Genomic DNA, 13995 nt, shown 5'->3' on the forward strand with positions numbered 1-13995 from the left:
ATGTAGATGCATCTGAGCTCAAACAGCCATTCTGGGACTCTACCTGCCTCACCGAATTCAGAGACCTGGGCCTACTGAAACCACAGTGCGAAGGCATTCATCCCCGTGGAAGTTTTCCTCCTCTCCTGTGTGACCTTGTTCATTTTCCCTAGAACTGAACTGGGGGACAGGGCACCCCTGCTATCCCACGCTGCATCTGTGTGTGGCGCCCTTCCTCCAGGGGGACTCAGGCTCTGGCAATGGTTCCGGGCACAACCTGAGCTATCCTTGGCCAGGTGCCCTTCCCACAGGTCTTGGATAAGATGGGGAGCAGGTTTATCTGATGCCTCACAATCCCATTTTCTCCTCCTGAGGCCGGTCTGTGACTCCATATGCCCCTAGATGGTTCAAAAGCAACCCTGGCACTCTGGCAATGTCTTTGGAGCCAGGTTAACCTGCTTCTAATGCTGCCCCCCACACACACACACACATACAGGCTGAATGGGGGGATGGTGCTTGGCATCTCCCTGCCTTTCCACATCTGTACAACGGGGAGATCGTCACCTAACACGCAGACACACTGCAAAAATTCAATGAGATCAAATAAGGCAAAGTCTGGCCCCAGGGCTGCTAAATGACAGCACCATTCACATGAAGTAGGAGTCACCAGTGATCGGTGGCCACTAGAGGTGTGTGACAGGTTGATACCGCCTGGCACCAGGCAGATGCTCAAACAGGAAGGACTCCACCTCGGCATTCTCTCTTCTTAGCTGCCCCCTTCACTTCAGGGCAAAAGAGAAAGTCAGAAATCTTCTTTCCACCTGCAGCTGCCTGGTCACAGCTTCCACCCTAGTGAGCAATGCCAGCCCAACGAGGATTGTAACTTAATTTCCCCTCTTTCAGGGAAGATCTTAATAGGGTCAGTGGCAAACCCTCCGTGTTGTATAGTCCCACATCCTGTGTGTGTGTGGTACTGAGTATTGAACTTGGGGCCTCTGCACAGACTGCACTCAAATTATGGTCCTCCCTGTACCTCAGCCTCCCAGAGAAAAGGAATCACAGGTGTGCACTACCACAGCCAACTGCACGTTCATGTTTTTGCTGGCTTCTCACTTCTTCATCCATTTGCTAGCTCCTATCTGTACCAGGTATTAAGTCAGGTGCTGGGGAGAAACAGACTCACAAGCAGGCACCTTTAATGCCAGGTGTGACAAGTGGCACAGAATCAGCCTGTAGAGTCACACACATTCAACTCAGCCTAGGAGAGGCGGCAGGGACGGCGAGGGAAGGCCCCCTGGAGGAGGTGACACCCATGGTAAGGTCTAGAGGAAGGGTAGGAGTTTTCCAGATGAAGGGAGTTAAGAGTGTGCAAGAGTTTCCTATCTTGGAATAAAAAGAAAGGCGTAATATGTTCAAAGAACCTGTGACCATAATCACGGAGCCTTGTTAGTGTGGGATATAGGTAGTGGGGGATGGGGTGGAGCTAGAGATGTGGGCTGAGGTCAGGTCCTAAAATATCTATGAATCACACTGTGGAGGATAGTTTGAGTGTTTTGGGTGGGAGTGGGGCTCCAATCCAGGGCCTCTTGCATGCTAGGCATATGCTCTATCACTGGGCTGCCATCCTAGCCCTAGATTTTATATTGAGAGTAATGGGAAGCCATTAAGGAAAAGTGACATAATCAGACCAACCTGGACTCCAATTCTGTAGGCTGGAAAAGTGGATAGAATTAGCCGAGTAGTGTAGTCTGAAGCCTTCAGAAAAACAGTATTGGGCCATAGTGACCTGGCTAATTAGTCCCAGAGCCCAGCTTTTCTCTCATCCTGACTACACCACTTACAAAGCCAGGTAGGACCACTCCTGGCTGGGGCTTAGAAAGATTGTATCATTTGCCAGAGTTCACTGGCTCACCAGACTTACTGAGTACCCACTCTACGCCAGGCACAGTGAGCAGCATGAGGAGCAGAACAATAAAGAAAAAACTGAGAATGTGATCTCAGGTCTGTGGCACAAATTCCCATCTCCCCACCAGCCCAGAGCCCCTTGCCCTATAACAAGTGTTCACATCACCTGGGGCCTTTGCTTAGGTGCAGATTCTGAGTCCCTGGGCCAGGGACTTCCTGCTGCTGGCCACAGACCCTGGCTGGAGCAGTGGACTCTGCATCCCTGCCCCCCTCCATCAGGTCATCTCTTCACCTGGTTCTCCATCCGGCACCCTGGTGTTCCTGCCTGTCTGATTACCTCGGAGTTGTACTCAGCCAGGTAATACACGGCTACACAGCAGGCGGCAGCCACTCCCGCTGAGACAAGCCAGGCCGCTACGTGAGCAGAAAAGCAGGCCAGCTGCTGGCGGAATGTGAACTTGACATTCTCCTGGAGGATCTCTGACAGGTTCTCCTGCAAATGCAACAAAGTCAAGTTGGTCTCTCTCCTCTGTCATCGAAGATCCCCAGCCCAGATTCATAGGTGAGAGGAAGGGGAAAGTTCACGATGGATGTGGACTGTGGGAGAATCTCAAAATAACCAAGCAACACCGTATCTACATCAAACTCATCCCCATCTCCGAGGAGCAGGCAGAAGTAACAGAACGGGACCCTGTTGTTGAGGAAAGCATGTTGAGGTCATGGGCTCTTTCTTAACAAATGAGGCTGGGACCACTCAGAGGGAGAAGTCAATAGCTGTGACTTTTTTTTTTTTTTTTTTTTTTTGGCAAAGTCCTTCTTAGCAAATTCTGCCTGTTCTTTCGTTTTTTAATAAGTTTGTTTCTATGGACCAGACTACTCAACCTCCATACTACTGCCACTTGGGCTGGATCATTCTGCACCAGGGGGCCATCCTGCTCCTTGTAGGCTGCTTAGCAGCATCCATGGCCCCTTCCAGCTGGAGGCCAGTAGCACACTCATCCTAACTGTAGCAACAAAAGAAGTCTCCAGACCTTGCCAAATGTCCCCGAGAAGCAAAACTGATGTAGCTGGAAAAACACTGCTCTAGGATAAAATTATAAACCTGGAATGGAATGCTGGGACCAAGAAAAATATGCATTTTAATATTTTGACATAAACTGCTAAATTGGCCTCCAGGAAATTTGCAGCGATTTAGAAAGCTTCAAAGTCACGTGAAAATGCCCATTTCCCTACACCATCCTAGCAAGAGGTCAAGGGGTATTATGAATATTTACCTTTTTTTTTGTTTTTCACAATCTCACAGGCAATAAAAAGGTAATTCTCTTTACTTTAAGCAGTGACAGACATAGAGGAGGAGGGAAGGAGAAGAGCCATGGGAAGGCACTGGGTGGGATGAGCTCGCTTTACCCTTATCTCCGTGCTGAGATTCTTCTGCTTGAGCTTCACAGCTTTTTCATGAGTGACAGTGAAGTCCCAGCAGAAGATAAATTTAGCGATCCCTCTGGAGTAAATGTGAGGGTTAATGAAGCTGTTCCGGAAATACTTGGCCATGCTAGGGAAGGAAGAAACCCAAACAGCCAAAGGTTACAGGACAGGCATGGGGAGCACAGGGATTAGCCAAAGGACAGTCCTACCATTCAGAGTGAGAGCCAGCACCAGACATGGAACCTTAAGATCTTCACCCACAACAGCGTGAGTACAAACCTAAAGGTCAAGTTTTGGGACAGACAGGTCTATCCTGTAATCCAATCCTAGATTTGACACTGGTGGGATTCTTGTCCCATTGACCATTCTAACCCTCAGTTTCCACACCTGTGTAACAAGGATAATACCAACATCCACCTCCCAGAGATATTATGAGAGTTGTGTTCATTTCCTGTGGCTGCTATAACAAATTACCAGCTTAGTAGCTTAAAAAAACACAAAGTCATTATTTTGTACTTCTGGAAGTCAGAAGTCAACAAATGGGTCTCAAAAGCAAGGCTATGCTCCTTCTGAGGATGCAGGGAGGAATCCATTCCCTTGCCTTGTCCCACAATCCATTTAAGGGCTCACTCCCAGCTGATGACCTCTCACCAGGCTCCACCTCTTCAAGTTTCCACCAGCTCCCAGTAGTGCCAAGCTGGGCTCAACCTTTAGTACATGCACCACAGGGGGACATTCCCAATGCAAACTATAGCAATAGCCACCTTCAAACCAAGGAGAGAGGTCCTTGAAAGAAATCAACCCTACTGATTCTTGGTCTTGAACTTCTGGCCTCCAGAACTGTGAAATAAATCTCTTGCTTAAGCTACCCAGGCTGTGGTACAGTGGTACCTTGATTCATGAATTGATTCTTTCCATAATTCTGGCCACAAACTGAGTTGGATGAGAACCAAATCAAATTCAATGGTTAGGTTCAATGTTGTCATTATAGAGAAATTTGATTCGGTTCTCATCCAGTTCAGTTTAAGACCAGAATTATGGAGATAATTAAGTTCATGAATTGAGGTACCACTGTATTTTGCTACAGCACACCTAGCAAATGAGTATAGAGATTGAACACATATTCAGTGTATATTTCCAATCTGCACCTCCTCTCTGACGTTTGTCCAGACTACTCCTTGCTGGAATCACCCATCTTTCTTTTCACACTGACCCATTGCTTCCGAGGCACACAACAACCTCTCTTTCTCTGCTGCACTCATATTTTATTTTGTAGGACAAGGAATCATTAGGCAGCCGCAGAAAGTCCATACTGCAGAGAAGTTGTTACTTGGAGATAATTTTTGAGTTTCTTGGATTTTGCCTAAATCTCAAGCCTCAAATTAGGGCATGCAGATGCTCTGTACCTGTAAAGCAAACTGAAGAAGCAGGCAATCAGCCATGCTCCGATTGTGAAGATATAGGCCAGCTGCATGTCATAGGATGGCCCGCTGCTCCGATGCCTGATTGTAGAATTGGTGTAAAAGCCATAGTACATCACTGTTTTCGTAAAATAACCCTGCAGAAGACAATAAAGAGATCCAAGTCAGGTGGATCTCTTGCGGGAAAGGTGAATGAGTGTGGTCCACACAGTTGACCTCTTCTGCCTGCAGGAAGCTTGGGCCAATCAGTGTAGACATTCACAGTGATCCCTTGATATCCAAGGAAGAGCAGTCCCAGGACCCCTACAGATACCAAAGCTGCAGATGGTTAAGTCCCTTATGGAAAGTGGCAGAGTCTTTGCACATAGCCTGCCCACATCTTTCACATACTTTAAATCATCTCTATATACAATATCTAATACAATGTAAATAGCTGTATGGTGTAGGGCATAACAAGAAAAATCTGTTCATGTTTAGTGCAGATACATTTTTTCATATACTTTTAACCTGTGGTTAATCAAATCCAACAAGTCAGAATATGTGGAATCAGAGGACCAACTGTAGTTTATCAGAAAAGGGGCTCCTGAGACCACTGAGGAGCATCGCAGTTTCATCACTCGGCTCCCAGAGTTGAAAGGATCCCAAACCAACAAGACTGACAATGCAGGGACCCAGCCATTACCACCTGGACTCAACGACCAAGCAAAAGATCACCAAAAGCAAGACAGCCAGATGTTAGGTGCATCTGTCAACTACTCATGATTATGACCACGCGTGTTTAATAGGAAACAAATGAAGCCTTCCAGTCTACAGAAAAGAACGAACAGAGAAACAAAGTAGACAGACCACATGGAAATAATCAGATCATTCCAGAAGGGAGGGCACTGGGGTCTCTAGTTTCTGTAATAAGCTAATGCCAAAAAAGAAGAACGGGGGAAGGCTGGAGTTGGGAAGGTTATTCTTGACTAATAAAAATCTAAAGGAAAAATCACACACAACAGAATGCAAAGTCCGGTCTCTGATAGGATTCTGGCTGACCAAGCAAGTGATCAATGACATTTTGGGGAAATTTTGAATATCGAGATTTTTGATAATATTAACTTTAGTTTGTGCGACAAGGTATTGTAACTGTAGAAACACGTCCTTATTTTTCAGCATATTGAAGCATTTCAGAGTGAAATATCCTGATATAATTTACTTTAAAATGCTTCCAGAAACAATAAAATAAAACAGATAAGGAAATTTTAATTTACCTAGTGGATATATGGGTGTTTATTATACTCTTTATTTTTCTGTATGCTTTGAAGTATTTCCTAATAATTTTTCCTATATACAAATGTACATGGTATTTGAAGGAGAAGGAATAAAATGAAGGAGAAGTGTATACAATAATTCCATTTTACGGCATCTCTCGGAAGGAAGATCTTTTTAGTATATGTGCTGCCGAAGCAAGCACGGAAGGCAGATCTTTTAATGGGAAAAAAGGCAAGTAGGAGAACTTTACTTTGGACGTTCTAATGCAGGGATCAGAAACTGCTTTCTGTAAAGAGCTAGACAGTATACAGCTTCCGTTTTCTAAACTGGTTTGACAGGTACTCACCCTCACCCTAGCATAAAAACAGCAGAGATAAGAAGTAAGCAAAATGGGTGTGACATGTTCCAAAGCAACTCTACGGACACCAACATTTGAATTTCTTAACATTTTCTTGTTTCATAAAACCTTTTTCCTTTTGGATTCCTTTTCAATAATTTATAAATGTAAAAACCCATCTTAAATTCACACAAAAAGCTGGCAGGCTAGATTTGGCTCCAGGGCTAAGCTTAGCCATCCCTGCTCTGCAGACTCTCAGTGGCAGAAATACCTTTCAGGTCAACTCTCTAGACAAGGGTTAGATGCTTCAGTAGGGAGCTGGGTAAATAAATCATGGTTATTGCTAAAAAGAATTGTGTAGGTTTCTAAAAATGTTTGTGATATATAGTAAGGCAAAAAGAAGGTGCAAGACACAGCCATGCAGTCATATAATCCTATGCTTCTTTTAATTTGAATATTTATTTATTTGCAGTGCTGGGGACGGAACCCAGGGCCTCACTGGTGCTAGGCGTGTGCTCTGCCCCTGAGCTCCCACCTCAGCCCTCCTCCTCTCTCCTCCCTCTTCTCCCTCTCCCTTCCCCCTTTCTCCTTCACTCTCTCTTTTTCTCACTCTTGCTCTTTCCTTCTCTCCCTTTCTCTCTCTCTTTCTCTCACCCCAGTACTGGGGATTGAACTCAGGGCCTTTGGACTGAGCTACATCACCATCCCATTCTTATTTTTTATTTTGAAACAGAGTCTTGCTAAGTCACCCAGTTGCCCAGATTGGGCTCAAACTTTTGACCCCACTCCCTCAGTCCCCCCGGGGTGCTGGGGTTACAGGTGTGTGCCACCATGCCTGGTTTTCCTTTCATTTTTAAAAGAATCATTATTCATGTATCTATGACACTGATAGCTCCATTGGTGTTTGCATGGGGAGAAAAAAGCAGTCTCCAAAGGTATAACCTAAGCTGGGATGTTCGACAAGGAGAGAGGTAAAGTGGATGTTTTCTTAGTTCTTTTTGATGGTAGAAATTTCCCCAAGGAGCACTGTGTTTTATAGAAATAAAAAAGAAACATAGGTCTCCAGCATGAGACGCTGTCCACTATCATTAGATGAAAGAGACCAAACCATAGATAACATATAATGAATAATTCACCTCTCATGAGGACATAAAGGAAAGGGCTGCCTGTGCAAACATGAAGATGTGTTCACAAGTGTGCGTAAAAGAGGACTGTGGAAAATTGTTACCGTCGGCTAGCTCTGGGGGCAGAAATCCCACAATGTCACGTTTGCGTTACTTGGGGGAAAGGGAAATGCTTTAAACACCCACTTTCCCCATCTGTCGACCTCCAGGCAAAATGAGGGGCGTGGGTGGGTGACCACAAGGGACCTCCCTGGGTCTCCCAGGTGGCGAACTCACCGCCCCGGTGAGAAATTCCAACCCGGTGAACTGGAGGGTGTTCCTTTCAGCCACAGTAAGCTGAGGGATTATGATGAAGCTAAAGTTCAAGGCGAAGGAGAAGATGTTGAACTTCAAAAGCCACCTCAGGAAGTTGAAATAGGAGAGGACACTGGTTCCAAACTTGCCTCCGATGACCTTGAGCGCCTTCTGCCACAAGCTGATGGAACTGAGGAGGTCGGAAAGACTGTTCTTGGATCTCCGATAGCCCTGGAGTTGGAAAGCAGAGGCGGTGGTTTGATAGTCGTTCAACAGGGATCTCCTGAGCACGCACCGCGAGCCGTGTGTTTACAAGTCTAAGCTCTTTTCATTCTCACGGCCACCCTCTACGGTTCTGCTACCTTGGCCCTCCCTGGTGTGCTGTTGAAGAAGGTGTCACTCTCACTGTCAGGCTGCCCAACTGACTCTGCGTCCTCCTAGACCTTTCCACAGCCCATCCTGCCCCCACACCCATAGTGACCTGATGGCTCTGGGTAGGAAATAGCCCTAGATTTTCATTTTTCTTCTCCTCTGACCCCTTCCGTCCTCACTCTCTGCACTTCTTGTTTTTACCTGCTTGCTGGGCTTTTTTTCATGTGGGGATATAAACTAGTACACCCACTACGGAGGGTCCTCAAAACCCTAAATATGGAATTATTACCTGACCCAGCCAAGCCACTTCTGGGTATACATGGAAAGGAAGTGAGACTGGTATACCAAAGAGATTTCTGCAGGCCCATGCTTACGGAGGCACTGTTCACAATATCTAACGTCTAGAATCAACCTAGGGGTCCATGGATGAATGGATAAAGAAGTGGTGCATATATATATATATATATATGAATATTATATGGTCATAAAGAACAAAATCCTGTCACATGTAAAACGGATGAAACTAGAGGACATTATGGTAAGTTAAATAAGCCAAACACAGTATTCTTTCATTCGTGGGAGTGCAAATAAATTTGTCTAAATGTTGACTAGTGATTACAAGATGTTTAGAAGGGTTTGGGAGAGGAAGAATAAAAGGAGGTTAAATAATAGGTAACAAAACATAAATAAGACGCTAAGTGCTGGTGTTTTGCAATTCGTTGGGGTGAGGAGAGTTCACAATAACCCGTCAAGTACTTTATGAAGATCTAGAAGAGAGAAGATCCTAGGGATCCGAGATAGGAGAGTGATGGCGAGTGTACGCTGAGTGTGTGCAAGGCCGTGGGGTTCCATCCTCAGCTCCAGAAAGCAAGGGGAGGAAGGGCCGAGCATTTAGCTCAGTGGTTTTGCCGCCTGCTGCGCGAGCGCAAGGACTGGAGTTCGATCCCTGGTACCAAAAAAAACCCCCAAAACCCAAAAAGCAAAAGAAAGAAAGGGGAGGAGGGGAGAAGGGGAGGAGAAGTAAAAGACGTGGCCAAGCATGGTGGTGTGGGACTCCGTAACCTTTGTTCCTTTTCTCCAGCCCCATTGTGATTAAATGTGAGTTGATGGATAAAGATGCTTGTTAGTTTTGGGACACTAGATAAAAATCTGTAACAGACCTGAAGTCCCAGAGTAAACTACTCAACTCCTTGTTTGCCCGGAACTGATGTTCCGGGCACCACAATCTATAAAACAAACTGCAAATGTCTGCTGACCATCAATACGTGACAGTCGACCACTAACCTTTGTCCCCTTTTCTTTAATTCTACATGTTAACCTCCCCCTCAACCCCCTATAAAACAGCCTCGGACTCTGAGCCAGTTGCCTCTCTAAGCTATTTTGCTTTGGGAGTGCCGTCTGGCCAGACTAATAAAGGTCTGTTTCACTTTCCAACTTGTCCGGTGTGTTCCTTCCCGGGTGTTCTTTGCTGCAGTCAGCTCCTCAGAGTGTTTGGTAAGGCTCTCAGTCTTACATTCTGAAGGCACCACTGGGATTCCTGGGTGTGCTTCACTATAGTCAGCTCCTCAGAGCATTTGGTAAGGCCCTCGGTCTTACAGTGGCACATGCTGATAATCCCAGGACTCTGGGAGGCTGAGGCAGGAGGATTATAAACACAAGCCCTACCAACTGAATGAGACCCTGTATCAAAATTTTAAAAAATTTAAAAAAAGGGCTGGGGGTGTGAAGAGACTCTGTATTCAACCCCTAGTACCACCAAAAAAAAAGTCACAATAAGGGTAGGGAAATGCTACCCTGACCCAATCCGCGTACCCTGTATGCATGTATTCAACTATCACACTATAGTCCACTAATATGTGTAATTATTCCATGTTAATCAAAAAATAAAATTTAAAGAAAGAGTCTGACTTACCCGAGAAATGGAGTTCAGATACTGAGCACAACACTTGAGCTGGAGTGTGTGATGGGACTGTTTACTTTTCTCTTTGTCAACTATGTTCCTGGGGGGATAGGCAGGAAGAAGTGAGACACCAACACTGTTATTCATTCATTTGAATAATAGCTACTGAGCGCCCACTATCGATCAGCCAGGGTCCCAGGTAGTAAGCAAAAGAGACCACATTCCCTGGCTGGTGGGGCTGACATTCTAGTTGGAAGAGAAAGATAATTGCCAATAAACACAATAATAAAAGAAGTAAACTCTGTGAAATATGAGAAAGTGATTTGCACTACAGTATACAGAGGGGGGTAAAGAGATGGGAAACACTGGCTCGGGACCCTTGAAACAGTGTTACAGCAAGGCATCCTCCTATTGAGGGAGAGGAGGGTTTAGTCGTACAGAGGAAGGAAAATCCCACAGAGGACAGAGCATAGAGCCTCAAACGGGCAGAAAGGCAAGGAGCCAGCGTGGCTGGAATGGATGGAGCAGAGGAACAGGAGGAGAAGGTGAATGTGGACGTGGTGGGGCTGTCCCCGAGCATCAGTGCTTCTCAAACTGGGGTGATTCTGACCCCGGGGGTGGGGCAAATGGCAATGTCCAGGCACTTTCTGGTTGAACTGGGAATGAGGCTGGGGAGAGAGATGCTTCTGACAGCTACAAGGTAGAGGCCGGGGATGCTGCTAAACCCCCTACAAGGAACAGGCAAGAGCCCCAACCAAGAACAGTGCAGCCCCAGAATGCCAGCTGCACCGAGGCCGAGCAGTCCCCAGCAAGGTCTTCTGGCCCCTACTCTGTGACACAGGGACCACGTGGAGCTTGAAACAGAAGAGTATTTTGAGACAGCCACAATCACAGTTGTTCTCCTTGCCCTTCCCCAGACTGCACAAACTCTTATTCTTCCTGGCTCCCTTCAGTCCTCCTCAGTCGTTCATCCCCACACCACCCTCTTTAAAGGTGTGTCTCAAACGCCCCTTTCAGCCCCAGCAAACTGTGTCCCTGCTTCCTAGTTCTCCAACTGCACCCTCGCCTTCCTTGATTTGGCCTGATTTTCTTTCAGCCATTTCTAAGTTACTTGTTGACAAATCGATCTCCTCCTCTGACAGGCTTTGAAATTGTACCTTTGCAACTCAAAGTCTGCCTCTGAAAAACTGGATTGCTGGATTATTTATTAGTAGCTGTGGTTGCCAATAATTATGAGTTACAAAAAAAGAAAAGAGGGGCTGGAGGTCTAGCTCATTGGTACAGCACCTGCTGTGCATACCCAAGGTTCTGGAGGTCCCAAGCTCCCTGCCAGCACCTCCAAAAAATTTTTTTAGGAGAAATAAATGTGAAGTCTAAAAGCCAAAACAACCCTCATCTCTCTTTGAATTTCTGGGCTTGGAAAGCTCATAGGTCTCCCTTTTCTTTTTTTTAAGTAAACTTTTTAAATTGTAGAGTTGTCTGAACTTTACAGTGACAACTACTAAAGGCACTACAGAGTTCCCATATGCCACTCTACAGTTTCTCTGATTACATCTTATTTTTTCAGTGTTAAGTTTGTCAAAACTAAGAAACTAACAATGGTACATAAACATCTATGTAGGTTATTTGGAGTTCTTCTATAAGGAAGAGTTGTTTGTTTTCTTGCATTTATTTATTTATCTTTCTGAGATGGGGTAAGAATAAAAGTTTGAGGTTCACATGAAATCTGAGAGAGAAGAAAATCTTTGGTTTGTACCTAAGCTTTCTTTTCTCCTCCATGGTCCTTGGCTGGTTCCTGATGGTTTTAATCCTCTCTCTAGATGTCATGGGTATCAAGGATGTGATTAACTTTTGCCCTGCAAAAGAAAATAAATGGAGTTTAATTTCTTCATCTTTAACAGAGTTATAACATTTAAAAATATGGCATTGAAATCAGAGCATGTTTTTATAAGAGTACAAGGACAGAAGAATATACGGACCTAGGGATTCCAAACATCACAAGTGAAAACAAGAAGAAGACATATGTGTGTTAAAGTACAAAGCTAAAGCAAAGGACAAAATTTTTGCTCTGTTGCAATTCAGTGTTTCTCTTTTACCTGTGGCAAATAAATAAATAAATAAATAAATTCCTTTCAGCAAAGTCAACAGGGTGCCTTTGTACACGCCAGGCCTTTTCTCTCTGACTTTAATTTCCCACATTGCTTCCTTTTCCCCTTGAGCTCTAGGCCAAGTGACTTATTCTCTGACTGACTGCTGTAATATACTCTTCCACATCCCTCTTCTCCTGCTAACTCATATTCATATTTTTGGCCAATGTGGCTGGCAGACCCTGTTGCTCACCTATGCCAAAGTCATTCTTCCTTGTAAACAGCAGAACTGTGCTTGGGAATCTACCCCGCTTCCCTCCCAAGCTTCCTCAGGGCAGGCCCATCCCCAGGCACAATGTCCCAATGAATCTAAGACAATCCTGATGGTCAGGTCCTCCTTGAAGGTGTCTAGGCAAAGCAATGTTTTCCAAGTGATGGTCTTCAGAGAAGTCTCTTGGAAAAGGCTTTCTTCCTTCTCAAAACAGAAGAACAAAAAACCCCACAAAATGGGACTGTGGTGTAGCTCAATGGTAGAGGACTTGCCTAGCAGGCACAAGGCCCTGGGCTCCATCCAGCACTGCATGCACACACACAAAAAACAAAACAAAATGAAACAACAGGTTCTTCTTCCTCTGGATGATGTTGCGGCTCTGTGTGACACCTGGAGCTGCTCTCACCCATGAGGGAGGCCAGCTGGGGCAGTGAAGGGCTGGGGATGTCTGAAGGACAGGGCTACTTGCTCTCATCGCTGAGCCAGAACTCCTCACAAGGACATACCATGTTCACTGAGGTGCAGGAGGAATCCCCAAATGAGGACCACCAAGTCACTGTGCCAAAGATGAAATTTTCCTTAGTTGGGTGCAGAGACACATGCCTGTAATCTCAGCACTCCAGTCAGCTGAGGCAGGAAGACTGCAAGTTCGAGTCCAGGCTGGGCAACTTAGTGACTTAGTGAGGCCCTGTCTCCGTATTAAAAAAACAAAACCAAACAAAAACAGGCTTGTAGATGTAGTTCAGTGCTGAGGCCCTGGGTTCAATCCCGAGTACCACTGAAGAAAGAGAGAGAGAAAGGAGGAGGAAGGGAAGGAAGAACAGAGAGAGAGAAAGAGACTGATTTGTCTCTCAACTAAGGAGAGAGGAAGCAAAGAGAAGGGAAGAAAAAGGAAAACACAGCAATGCAGGGAGACAGCAGTGTGAGCAGCAATGCCAATTTTCAGTAAGGGGCAAAACCCACCAAATGCTTTAGTGTGAGTGGATTTTCTTCTCCCAGAAACCACTGAGAATTAGTAGACTTTATGCCTGGAGTGCTAAGGAGTGAAACAGAAATAGCAGTTTTGTTGACCTCAGGAGCAGACGGGCCGGGGATTCTCAGCGAAGATCTCGTTTCTTGATGAACTTGGCAGGAAGAGGTGTCCTACTATATTCCTAGAAACCACAGTGGGGAAGGATTGGACCAAAGTAGGACAGCATGATGGTTAAGGACTCGGGCTTGGCCGTCAGGCAGATCTGCATTTAGTCCCACATCTGCCAAGTCATTGAATTTCTCTGAGCCTCAGTTTCCTCATTAAGCAAATGGAAGTGCCTGCCTAAAGGTGCAGAGTGTGGGAAATAAATAAATCTAAACTTGATGGTTAACAGAAAGGAAATAAACGAATCAAGGTCAGCTCTCATTAGTAGTGCGGTCTCAGAGTGATCCCTCCCTACATTCCCAATGTCTTTACTTCATCTGCTAGCTCCTCAACATTCCTTGATGTCTTAAAAATAAAAAATTCAGTGGACAAGTGATGGTTGGTAGTGCACATCTGTAATCGCAGCACTCTGAGAGAAGGGTTGTGAGTTCCCTGTTAGGGCAACTTAGTGACTTACCTAGTGAGACATTTCAAAATTTTAAAACTAA

At 45.4% G+C, this 13995-nt stretch overlaps 1 protein-coding gene across 11 annotated transcripts in view; it reads right to left on the minus strand.

The window, feature by feature from the left end:
• Tmc5 (transmembrane channel like 5) overlaps window positions 1-13995 on the minus strand; it is a 71726-nt gene that overhangs the window by 20454 nt on the left and 37277 nt on the right. For all 11 annotated transcript variants that reach the window (XM_004855806.4, XM_087208938.1, XM_087208937.1 and 8 more), the window contains 6 exons: window positions 11768-11867; window positions 10024-10111; window positions 7722-7970; window positions 4716-4867; window positions 3292-3436; window positions 2222-2377 (listed from right to left, as the gene is read on the minus strand). In XM_004855806.4, the coding sequence (XP_004855863.1) occupies window positions 2222-2377; window positions 3292-3436; window positions 4716-4867; window positions 7722-7970; window positions 10024-10111; window positions 11768-11867 (890 nt within the window). The remainder of the gene's footprint in view (window positions 1-2221; window positions 2378-3291; window positions 3437-4715; window positions 4868-7721; window positions 7971-10023; window positions 10112-11767; window positions 11868-13995) is intronic.

This window comes from Heterocephalus glaber, unplaced genomic scaffold (genome assembly GCF_053883595.1).
Source record: "Heterocephalus glaber isolate CG9 unplaced genomic scaffold, H.glaber_assembly_v1.0 deba00000943, whole genome shotgun sequence".
Classification (NCBI taxonomy): Eukaryota; Metazoa; Chordata; class Mammalia; order Rodentia; family Bathyergidae; genus Heterocephalus; species Heterocephalus glaber.